Source organism: Sceloporus occidentalis, unplaced genomic scaffold (genome assembly GCF_023333645.1).
Source record: "Sceloporus occidentalis isolate IW3139 unplaced genomic scaffold, rSceOcc1.0.p SCAF_301, whole genome shotgun sequence".
Lineage (NCBI taxonomy): Eukaryota > Metazoa > Chordata > Lepidosauria > Squamata > Phrynosomatidae > Sceloporus > Sceloporus occidentalis.
In genome coordinates this window covers 272,737-284,803 of record NW_028317281.1, presented here as the reverse complement: position 1 = coordinate 284,803, position 12,067 = coordinate 272,737, and the positions used below count along the sequence as shown (strand labels likewise).

At 47.7% G+C, this 12,067-nt stretch overlaps 1 protein-coding gene across 1 annotated transcript in view; it reads right to left on the bottom strand.

Moving 5' to 3' along the window:
• LOC149275033 (adenylate cyclase type 1-like) overlaps positions 1-12,067 on the bottom strand; it is a gene marked incomplete at its 5' end in the record, with an annotated part of 677,365 nt that overhangs the window by 393,433 nt on the left and 271,865 nt on the right. Inside the window, one exon of the mRNA XM_089504957.1 lies at positions 4,389-4,478. Coding sequence (XP_089361083.1) covers positions 4,389-4,478 — 90 coding nt within the window. The remainder of the gene's footprint in view (positions 1-4,388; positions 4,479-12,067) is intronic.

Below are 12,067 nucleotides of genomic sequence, written 5' to 3'. Positions count from 1 at the left end.
ATTCCAGTGCTGCTGGACACCACCGTGCCAGTGTCTCTTCCCTGCCAGTTCACTTCCTGTCTGAACTCATGCCCAAAATGTCCCTAATGGTAAAGGTAGTTTCTCCCCTGGCTGCATCCGTTTGCGGTGTGGCAACGCCTGCTACCTTTGCTGGAGTAGCCGGCTTATGCTAGTGCCTAGTGTTTGAGCTCTGGAAGTCTGCTGCCGAACATCATGGACTGACAGTGGTTGGATGCTTTGCCCTGGGGTGAAGCAGGTGAGTGGGTCACCAACTGCCTACTCATTCACCTTTTCAATTTCCAATGCTGCTGGTGGTGGTGCCAGTGTCTCTTCCCTGCCAGTTCGCTTCCTGGCTAAAGTCATGCTTCAAATGCCCCCAATGGTAAATGTAGTTTCTCCCCCTGGCTGCATCTGTTTGCGGTGTGGCAACGCCTGGTACCTCCGCCGGACTAGCCAGCTTACGCTAGGGCCTAGTGTTTGAGCTCTGGAAGTCCGCTCCCAAACATCATGGACTAACAGTGTTTGGATGCTTTGCCCTGGGGGGGAAACAGGTGAGTGGGTCGCCAATTGCACTGTGGGTGCAATTTTTTAGCCTAGATAGCAAAAAAGAGTTGCACATTACTTGTAGGTGTATGCTACAAGCCACCAAACATTAGTAATGAAGGGGAAGATCAGCTGCTATTTCAAATTGAAAAGGCTGAGAATAGGAATGAAGTTTTAATCATGGGAGATTTTAATTACCCAGTTATAGATTGGAATAGTGGAACTAGTTCCACTAAGGGCAGCAAGTTTCTGAACTTGCTTAATGACCAATTTATGTCACAATTAGTAGAGACCCCAATCAGAATGGATGCTTGTCTGGATCTGGTAATAAAAAAAATTAGGAACTTATCTCAAACATCAAAGTAAGAGAACAATTGGGGAACAGTGACCATAACATGGCTTCATTTGAGATTTATTCCAAAAAGCAAATGGGTAACAAAACACTTAATTTCAAAAGGGCAAACTTTGACAGGCTAAGGCCAACTATTGAATGTATAGACTGGGATGGATTGTTCTCTGGGCTAAACGCAGAAGACAAATGCACACATTGCAAAATTACACATCCCAATATATACCTATGCGAAATAGATACAAAAACAATGTGCTTTACCAGGAAAGAAAACAGGAAATAAGAAATAAACGATTGGCATTTAAGCATTATAAAAGTGAGGGATCAGTAGTATCACTTATGGCATACAAAGATGCCAACAAAGCCAGCAAAAAGGTGATTAAAATGGCTAAATTGGAAAAAAAAAAAATAATTAATTGCCAAGGAGAGTAAAACCAATCCCAAGAAATGTTTTAAATATGTAAAAAGTTAAAGGTAGAGAATGTTGGTCCTTTATTATCTGAAACTTGGTTAGTGAGGACAGAGAGAAAGCCAAAATCTTAAATGCTTTTTATTCTTCTGTTTATACCAAGGAAGAACCAATGATGGAGCCTCTGCTGGCTAATTTTAAGGAACCATTACAGCAAACATGGGATTGGCTGGCTCAAGAAAAAGTGCTCAAGCAATTAAATACTGTTAAGGTAGACAAGGCCCCTGTGCCGGATGGTATACACCATAAGGGTACTTAAGGAGTTAAGCCTAATTCTGGCCCAACCGTTATTACTGATCTTTAGGGATTCTTTCAGTTCAGGCATAGTTCCATTAGATTGGCGCAAGGCAGATGTTGTGCCCATATTTTAAAAGGGATCAAAATCTCAACCGGGCAATTACCGGCCAGTAAGCTTAACATCGGTAGTGGGGAAATTAATTGAAGGGTTGCTAAAGGTATACATTCAAGAACATATCTTGATCCATAATCCGATTAGTAGAAGCCAACATGGATTTGTAAAAGACAGGGCTTGTCAAACCAACCTGTTAGCATTCTATGAAGAAGAACTACCATTGAGAAGGATTTAGGAATAATGGTAGACAATAGACTTGACAACAGTGCGCAATGCCAGCAAGCAGCTGCAAGGGCCAATAAGGTTTTGGCATGCATAAAAAGAGGTATTGATTCAAGGGAGGAGAATATCATCTTGCCTCTTTACAGGTCAATGGTAAGACCTCACCTTGAGTATGCGGTACAGTTCCTTAAAAAGGACATTATGGAACTAGAAAAAGTGCAAAGGAGGGCTACAAAATTAATAAGGGATTGGGAGATACTAGTTACCTTAACTAAAAAAGTTAAAATTATATACACTGAAAAAATGTCGTCTTAGAGGGGATATGATAACATTATATAAATATATGCAGGGCCAATATGAAGCGCTCTTCGGTGACCTGTTAATTAACAGAACTGTGCAAAGAACAAGACTGTTCTGAGACTGGAAGAGCAGAGATTTCATAGACGACAAAGAAAGGGATTCTTTACAGTAAGGACAGTATGGAATTGACTGCCTAGGGAAGGTGGTGTTATCCAATACATTAGATGCCTTCAAATGGGGTGTCGATATTTTCGGATTGCCTTTTGGAGTCACGAAGGAATTTTTCCCCTGATGGCAGAATTCGAAGTAGCTTAATTAGGAGGTTTTTTTTTCTAGGAAGGTTAGGTAGAAGCGTTGAACTTGATGGACTTAGGTCTTTTTTCAACCTTATGTACTATGTAACGACGGCTGCTTTGAACTTCGCGGCCACTTTCAAAGCAGCCGTCATGCCGCCCAGTGGCAGCAGTGTCTCAGCTCTTCGTCCTGCCCCTTTAAGATGTGACATTCAAGGGGGCAAGCTCCTCCTGACAGGGAGAGGATCGTCACGTCAGAAGACAGCAGGGAAAAAAACCCCACAAAAAGTGGACCCATATTCAAGGTGGGGGGGATTCCCTTGGGACAAAAATGAAATAGTACAAAAAGGGGGTGGCTGGGTTATGGCATTACAAAACCAATAGGGGGGTGGCTGGGGGTAATACACATGGCAGTGGGGGAATCAATAGACAAGAGGATGGTTGGGCATCATATTAGCCAATACAAAAAGGGTGGGGGCATCAATACACAAGGGAGGGGATTAGCTGGGGCATCACATAAATCAATGTGTGGGGACATAAATGCACAACGGGGGGCACATTAATCAATAGAAAGGTTGTGGGGGGAGCACATTAATCAATAGAAACATAGAAGGTGACAGCAGATAAGAACACACCAGGAGGCGCATCCAGTCTGCCCAACCTCTGAGTACTTTCCTTTAGTACCTGCCCTGTGTGTGTTTGGGTGTCAGTGTGGCGGAGCCTCTCCTGGTGTGTGTGTGTTTGGGTGTTGGTGTGGCAGGGCCTGTCCTGGTGTGTGTGTGTGTTTAAGTGTCGGTGTGGCGAGCCTGTCCTGGTGTGTGTGTTTGGCTGTCGGTGTGGTAGAGCCTGTCCTGGTGTGTGTGTTTGGGTGTCGTGTGACAGAGCCTGTCCTGGTGTATGTGTTTGGGTGTCGGTGTGGCAGAGCCTGTCCTGGTGTGTGTTTGGTGTTTCAGTGTGGCAGAGCCTGTCCTTGCGTGTGTGTGTTATAAAAGTTGATAAAAAAAAATTCCACTGCTTTTTTCTTTATTGCCAAATTAACCCTGTCTTAATATGCATTTTAAAGCTAAAAGGCCATATTTTCTCTCAGTGAAAAATGAGTGCGGCCGACGCACACATACAGAAAAAACTTGGACACCCCTGTACTATAACTTACACTTCACCCTATAACCCTAAGATAATATTTTGAGTTTTTTGGCCCTCTTTCTTCTAACAAATACCTTCCAAGGGTTCCAAATTTCCCTACAGTCTCGTTGTTTGCATCCTGTCAACTTTGGTAAGTAAGTATGCCCTTGTGGGGCATCTGCACTTCATTGGTTGATGCCAGGCGAGCACAAACGGACCTTTAAATCATGGCGCCAAAGCTGCTGCTGCTACAATGTGTTTGTTAACCCCTGCTAGGAACCCAGGAGAAAACGAAGATGGAAACGAACATGAATAATGTATACGAATATTCGCCCAAAATGAACACAGGAACATTTAAATATTCATAGAATACAAAGACCCTGCCGGCACCCAAGTCTACTTTTTACATATAGTGGTAGGGCAATGGTATGTCAGGCTTTTATTTCATTATAATTTTTTTGCACTGTTTTCAGTGATCTCTCACACATGCCATCACTGTGACATCACTGAGCTCACTGTATTTTTTTTTATTTTTTTTTACCTCTATTTTAAAAATATATATATATTTGCACATCAATATTTGTAATTAAATATTTTATAGCAACTTCAAGAATCAGTATCTGTTTATCTATAAAGAATCAATGTTTTGTCATAGTGGACAATGGCAATTCCATAAAGTTTAAATATACTACTATTTTATTCAGTACTAATTTTAGTTTAATGATTGTATTTACTCACCACACATCCTTGGGCCACAGAGTAAATTAAAGTGACTATGAATATATATAGAAATGTTCGAATTTGTATTGTTAGGCACCCTGGAAAACACTGAAATAATAAAAAAAGGTTAATATTCCATCAATAATTAAACATTATTAATTAATTATTTCTAGGATTTACCCTATTGTTTTCAGATCATACTTTGCTTAGCTCTGTTTCTGATTTTCTTCTCTGAGTTGTAGTGCTAAAATAATGACTAATTCACATTTTGTGCTGGTCGAGGCCTGCATGAGTTCAATGGGACAGTAAAGTAACCTTAGGCGCTCTAGAGGTTGTGTACCATCTTCATTATGCATATGTAGGTGTTATAGCATAGCCCTCTTTAGCAGACATTTAACTAGACATATGATACAGTGCAGTTAATAGTAAGTTAGTGCATAGCGAGTCTAACATACATGGTATAGAATGTATCTCATTACTATCACGGGAGTAAGTAGAAGCCACAGGGCCCTCGTGGGAAAATGTCCCGTGGCCCCTAACTTCATCAACTTGTCTGTTCGTTCTTTGCCCCTTGCCACCTCCTTAGCGAAAGGTATTAGCAGTTGTATAGCGAGAGGTATTAGCAGTAGAAAGACGGAAGTGCTCATGCAGGCACAGATCACTGGTGAGACCTCACTTGGAGTATTGTGTACCTTACTGGAGACCATATCTCCAGAAGGATACAGATATGTTGGAGAAAATTCAGAGAAGGGCTACTAAACTGGTCCATGGATTACAGGATAAACCTTACCAGGACAGGTTAAAGGCTCTTAACATATATAGCCTGGAAGAAAGACATAACAGGGGGGATATGATAGAAACATTTAAATACTTAAAGGGAATCAACAACATAAAGGAAGAGAGTTTATTTCAAAGGAGAAATACTACCACAACAAGAGGACATAGTCATAAGCTATTTGCAAAGGTTTAAAGGTAACATCAGGAAATATTACTTTATGGAAAGCATGGAATAGCCTTCCAGCAGAAGTGGTAGATGTTAATACAGTAAAGACATTTAAGCATGGGATAGGCATAAGGCCAAGTTAGATATAGGATAAGGGCAGGTACTAAGGAAAGTACTCAGAGGTTGGGCAGACTGGATGGGCCTAATGGTTTTTATCTGCCGTCACATGTTTCTTCCAACATACACTCTGGCACACATATGTAAACACGCAAGTTACACACACATCTCACCCCACTTATGCATACATGCTCACACACAAACACCTACACATACACACGAAGACAATTACACATCCATGCTCACATCCATACCTGTATGCAAACACCAATACCTCCCACCTGCCCCCACTTACAATTACACATCCGTGCTCACACACAATTACACATCCATGCTCACACACACACAATTACAGATCCGTGCTCACACACATACACAATTACACATCCGTGCTCACACACACACAATTACGCATCTGTGCTCACACACACACAATTACACATCCGTGCCCCCACACACACACAATTACACAGCTGTGCTCACACACATGCACACACACACAATTACACATCCATGCTCACATCCATACATGTATACAAACACATATACATACATCCTACCTCCCTCTCACCCCCACTTAACTCTTGTATACTATGCTAGTAGCCTCTGTTGCATCGCAGCGTCACGTGACATCCTGATACGTTCCTGTCTCTCGGTACCAGTTCAAAATAGTTTAGAATTCTGAATCTGTACGAGGAGAAAGGAATAAGGGGTGGCAGGGACTGCTGCGACCCCTGTAGTTATGCCAGTGATTACTATATATTGATACATATATACCATATTTGCTCGATTATAAGATGAGCCTGAATATAAGACGACCCTATAGGAAAAAAGTTTTACTTGTCAATGTTAATTCATGTAAACTATGTAAACTATTTTTTTAATAAAAGCTATGATTGAGAAAAATATTTTGGTTTTATTTCCTTCTATTTTCCAACCTGCCCCCAGTTATGCACATCTGCCCCAGAAATGCCTTATACCCCCTATATGCCACTGTGGCCCATGATATGCGTTTTAACCTTCTAAATGCCACTGTGCCCCATGATATGCCTTTTAACCCTCTATATGCCACTGTGCCCCATGATATGCCTTTTGACCCCCTATGTGCCACTCTACCTCCAGAAATGCCTTATACCCCTATATGCCACTCTGGCATTTAGGGAATTAAAAGGCATATTATGGGGCAGAGTGGCATATAGGGAGGTATAAGGCATTTCAGGAGCTAGAGTGGCGTATATACGGTTAAAATACATTTCTGGAGGCAGAGTGGTATTAGGGGGGTTAAAAGGCATTTCATAGAGCACTCTGCCTACACAAATGTCCTATGCCCCCATTTAACACACACACACACTTACCGGTGCTTCCCACTCACTGCTGTGTAGCCGGGGCAGCATATCGTCGTCTACCCGATTCGCGTAGGCAACGTCCGCTACAACCGGAAGGAAGTGCGGTTAGCAGCAGCAGTTGTCTGCGTCCATCGCGCAGACCTTCCCCGACTGTCAGACATCAGAGTTCCCCGCACCGGTGTCAGAGATCAGAGTTCAGGGAATTCTCTCTGCCAGTCGGGGAAGGTCTGTGCGATGGACGCAGACAACCCCCGCTGCTAACCGCACCTCCGTCCGGCTGCAGCAGAAGTTGCCTACGCGAATCGCGTCGACGTGAACCCGCTACACAGCAGGGAGTCGGAAGCACCGGTAAGTGTGTGTGTGTGTGTGTGGGGGGGGGGGTGAGTGTTAAATGGGGGGTATAAGACAGGAGGAGCCAGGTCACCTGCAGCTGTGCGGGAGATCTGAATCTTAGTCTCATAGTCAGACCTCAAATTATAATTGAGTAAATACTGTATATGTGTAAGGTGTTATAGTTTCCAATCTCCACACAATATATTCATACCCCCCATCATCACAATATTCCTCTCCATCATCATCTCCCACCCCTACCATTATCACACCAAATTTCGCTGAAATCATTCCCCTCCATTGTCATTACATAACCTCCCATCATCCTCTTCATTTCCACCCAACATTGTTTCAGCATCATCTTCATACCCTTCCCTTAGCATGCCCCCTTCATATTCATGCAAACATAATTCTCCCCTCACTTCCCCATCTCTGCATCTGCAGTGCTGTATTGGTCTGCGCATCAGCACTATCAGCCATACACTATGTGATATTTGGTGTGGTGCTAACTGCCAGATTTACAGTGAGAGTTTGAATACGAGATCTGTGATTTAGTCCACAATTATAACTGGATGGCTGGTCACAACAGAGACAGCTATCCCAGTAGCGATTTATATAAAATAACTCACTAACACACACGTACACATTCATTCCGACACACACTCCATCTCACACCACTTACATGATCTCTCTCACACACAGTTATACATCCATACTCACACACACAAATACACATCCATACTCACACACAAACACATAACTTTGGAATGAACTGGAATGCGGATTGTGAGCCAGGACTAATATATAGGGGTGGCACGGGAGCTGTCTAACCATGCCCAAGTGGACAGAGTACCTCAGATCCTATAAATGCATGTTGGAGGTACTGGCATGTTCCAATCCGGGTCCTTATTGCTAATATGAAGGCTGATTTCCAGCAATTTTGGTCAACATACCCCTAGACCTTGTTTGTTTGGTTGGAGATGGTTTCCCACTTACAGTGGCATGGGGCTAATTCCCATGCGGGCATTGAGGGTGCTAGGAAGCAAGTTAACAAGACTATTTTCAGGTTTCTGGCTTTAGGGGAGCTATTCTCTTTAAACATAGGGAAGTTTGGTTACTCAATGTTCAGTCTAGCTTGGAAAGAGCAGTTGAAGTGGTGGGGGCCAGTGATATGCAAGGTGGTTGCATCCTCTGGTTATGCTGGCATGGTGCAAGGGTTAACCACCATAGGGTGCCTGTAGTCATGACAGGGATATAAATGATACACCTGTGCAAACCAGTGGCGATGTGACAGTTAAGTTGTTTATTTATATTCCCCAATACACAAAATAATTAATCCTTTAGAGTACGGAAGGTGATAGAGCAGCAGCACCCTCTACATTAAATTTCATCTGCCATATGTGTGCCCAGTCCCCTAGTTTCTCAAAATCCCTCTGCAGCAAAGTAATATCCTGCTCACATTGTATTACTTTACAGGGTTTAGTTTCATCCGCAAACACAGAAACATGACTTTCAACACCTATTGCAAGGTCATTTATAAATATGTTGAATAAAATTGGTACCAGAACAGAACCCTGAGGAACACCACTTACCACTTTTGTACAGTTTGAAGGTTTATTTTCTGTATTCTATCACTAAGCCAATGTTCAACCCAAAAAACAAGAATTTGCATCTAGACCAATATCTTTCAGTTTGAATACTAACCTATTGTGCGGAACCATATCAAACGCCTTGGCAAAATCCAAGTAGATTACATTCACTGCAACACCCTGATCTACACTTCTACTTACTACTTTGTAGAATGCAATTAAATTAGTTTGACAAGGCCCCTGGGAATCAGCGTAGCTAAATGGACAGGGAGCATGTATGTGTGTGGGTTAGTGCATGCTCAGGGCATGTCCGTGTTTTGATTGGGGTATGTTAATTGAGGGGTGGGAGACCCTAGGTGATATAAGGTGCCCTCTGGGTGACCCCGGTCACTGTCCTTTTTTACAGGCACGGCCAACAGTCTTACCTGCTTGAGCTTCGGTGTGACGGCCTGGAGTATGGACGTGGAGGCGATCCTCGCTGCTCTCAGGGCTGGTGCGGACCAGGACGGTGGTAGGGCGCTGCGTGAGCAGTTTGCTCACCTGCTTCCCCAGGCTGCGGTGCCTGTGGTGCCTGCCGGGTCTGGTGGGGCCGCGGAGGCACCGTCTCGCGGGCGCGTTTCGGGTCGCCGGCGCGCCCGCCCTCCTGCTCGGCTGAGCCCCGTGTCGGGTGGGGGGGCTCGGTACCAGAGCAGGAGTCCGGATCCCGGGCCGCGCGCGCCCCGGGAGGCGTCTCCTCGGGGCGGGCGGCCGTCTTCGCCGCCGTCGTCCCCGCGATGGCGGCGGCGTGCGTCCTCGCGGCGGTCTCGCGAGGCTGCCTCACGGCTCGCGAGGCCTGCTGCTCCCTTGCCGGGGCCGGCAACGGAGGCCCCGGCGCCTGCACAGGTGCCGCGGGATGCGGCACTTCGCCGCGGCCGCTCCGGTGGCCGCGGCCGATCGGTGGAGCCGGCTGGAGGCCGCGCGGGAGCGCGGGAAGCGGCGGGCGGCGTTTCCGCTGCCCGCCCGAAGAGGACGTCGCGGGCGGTTGCGGCAGCCCCATCAGGGGTCAGGCAAGCCGCGGGGGGGGTGAGTAGGCCCGGCGGGGCTGCACGGGGGGCGGCTGGGGGACCTGCTGGGGGGGATGTCTCGGAGGAGGCAGGGGGGTCCTCCGGGGACGACCCGGCCCTCTCTCCAGGGCCCTCGGCCCGCTTACCTCCTCAGGGTGGGGGGATGGTGGGGTCTTCCAGGCTGCAGTACGGCTCCTCTGATGAGGAGGCTTTCGCTACCCCCCTCCCCCCTTTCATTACGGCGCCTGCTGGTGGCTTGCCAAGTTTCGGCCCCCTGGTGGCGGTTTCTGGTACTGCAGGTACTGTTCCAGGACCTATGCTCTCACCCCCTTCCTCTTCACAGGCTGTGTCTGGTGGGCTGCTGCAGGATGCTTCGCCGCTGCTGGGACCGGGACTTCAGGGACCTTCTAGCAATACGGCTTCGGCTACGGCGCCGCAGGAGGTCTGCCGGTCGCTTGGTGGTGAGTTGCCTTCTCATTCTGTGGGCCTCTTGGGAGCCGGGGTGGAGGGTCGCTCGGGCTCTTCTATGGGTGCTTTTCTGTCAGGTCTGCGGGGTTTTTTGGATGCGTGGGAGCGCGACAGGGGTGCTGGTCCATCGGGGTCGGGGCTGGATAGTCAGGTTAGGTCCGTGTGGGAGCAACCTGGTGGTGGCGCGGGGTCTTTAGGTTCGGTTTCCTTTTCTGTGCCTGCTGTGGCGGGGTCTGCTGATGCCGGGACGTCTGGCCCGGTGGCACCCGGGGTGGCGGTGGCCCCGCCGGCTGGCGGGGCTGCTGCGGTGATTGGCTCGGTGCCAGTTGTGGATGCAGCTTTAGGGGTGGCGGACGTGGCTCGCGGGGCGGCCTACATGTGTTGGTCTGGCCCGCTTGGCCTGCATTTGAAACAGGAGGTTAAAGACAAGATCTGGAAAGGGGAGTTTTTGGAGATTTTCTCCCTTCTGCCGCTGGAGGAGGCACCTCCCCCTGCGGCGGAGGAGAAGGATAAGGAAAAGGAGAAGGAAAAAGAGAAGTATCGGTATCGGCGGATTCCAAAGACCTTTGGGAATTGGATTCGCGCCTTTTCTATTTTGGCTAGTGTGATAGGCGAAAAGTGCCCTGAGAAATGTTCGGCACTTTTTGCGTATCAAGATCTCATCTGGAGTGCGTGTCGGACTTATGGGGGTCTGGGCTGGTGGCGGTACGATGAGCAGTTCCGCCAACGCTTGGCGGTCCGGCCGTCTATCGGTTGGGATCAGATGGACATTGGTCTGTGGCTGGCCATTATGACTCGGCCGGCCACGCACCAGGGTGGTTTCTCGTCGTTTCTTGGGGGGGCCGGGGGGGTATCTGGTGCCACGCCCTCTCCGGCCGGTCAGCGGCGGCCGGGGTGCTGTTACCAGTTCAACGACGGGCAGTGCAAGTTTGGTGCGTCCTGTCGGTTCAAGCATGAGTGCTCCGGCTGTGGCGGAGCCCATCCCCATTCCCGCTGCTTCAAGCGGGCAAAGGGGGGTGAGCGCACAGATGTGGGATCGAAGGGCGACGACACCAGTGGACGTCGCCGCGATGCGCCCGTGGCTAAGCCAATATAGGGACCGGCGGGCTGCTGACATTTTGTTGCGGGGGTTTTCGGAGGGGTTTTGGATTCCCTTTGTGGATGCCCCTGGTTCGGTTAATTTTCGGAATTTGCGCTCTGTTGCGGAATTTCCTGATGTTGTTAGGGACAAGTTGCGTAAGGAGGTTGAGTTAGGGCGCATGGCGGGCCCTTTCGCCGTGCAGCCTTTGGCAAATTTGCGGGTGTCCCCGCTCGGGGTGGTTCCTAAGAAGGATCCTGGTAAGTTTCGTTTGATTCATCACTTATCGTACCCCCGTGGTAGTTCGGTTAATGACGGCATTTCGGCTGACATGGTTCGGGTTGTTTACGCGTCATTTGATAAGGCGGTTGACATGGTGCGGTCGGCGGGTCGTGGGGCCCTGTTGGCAAAGACAGATATTGAGGCGGCGTTTCGCCTTCTCCCGGTTCACCCGGCCTGCCATCATTTGTTGGGTTGTCAGTTTGAGGGTTGTTTTTACGTTGATATGTGCCTCCCGATGGGTTGTTCTATATCTTGCTCCTATTTTGAATGTTTTAGCACGTTTTTGGAGTGGGTTGTTCGGGAGGAGGCGGGTTTGGCTTCTATCCTGCATTATCTGGACGATTTTTTGTGTATCGGGGCGGGGGATTCGGGGGATTGTCTTCGTCTCCTTCACACCGTGCAGGCCGTGATGTGTCGTTTTGGAGTTCCTCTTGCGGCCGACAAGACGGAGGGTCCCTCGACCTGTCTGAGTTTCCTTGGAATCGAGATCGATTCTGTGGC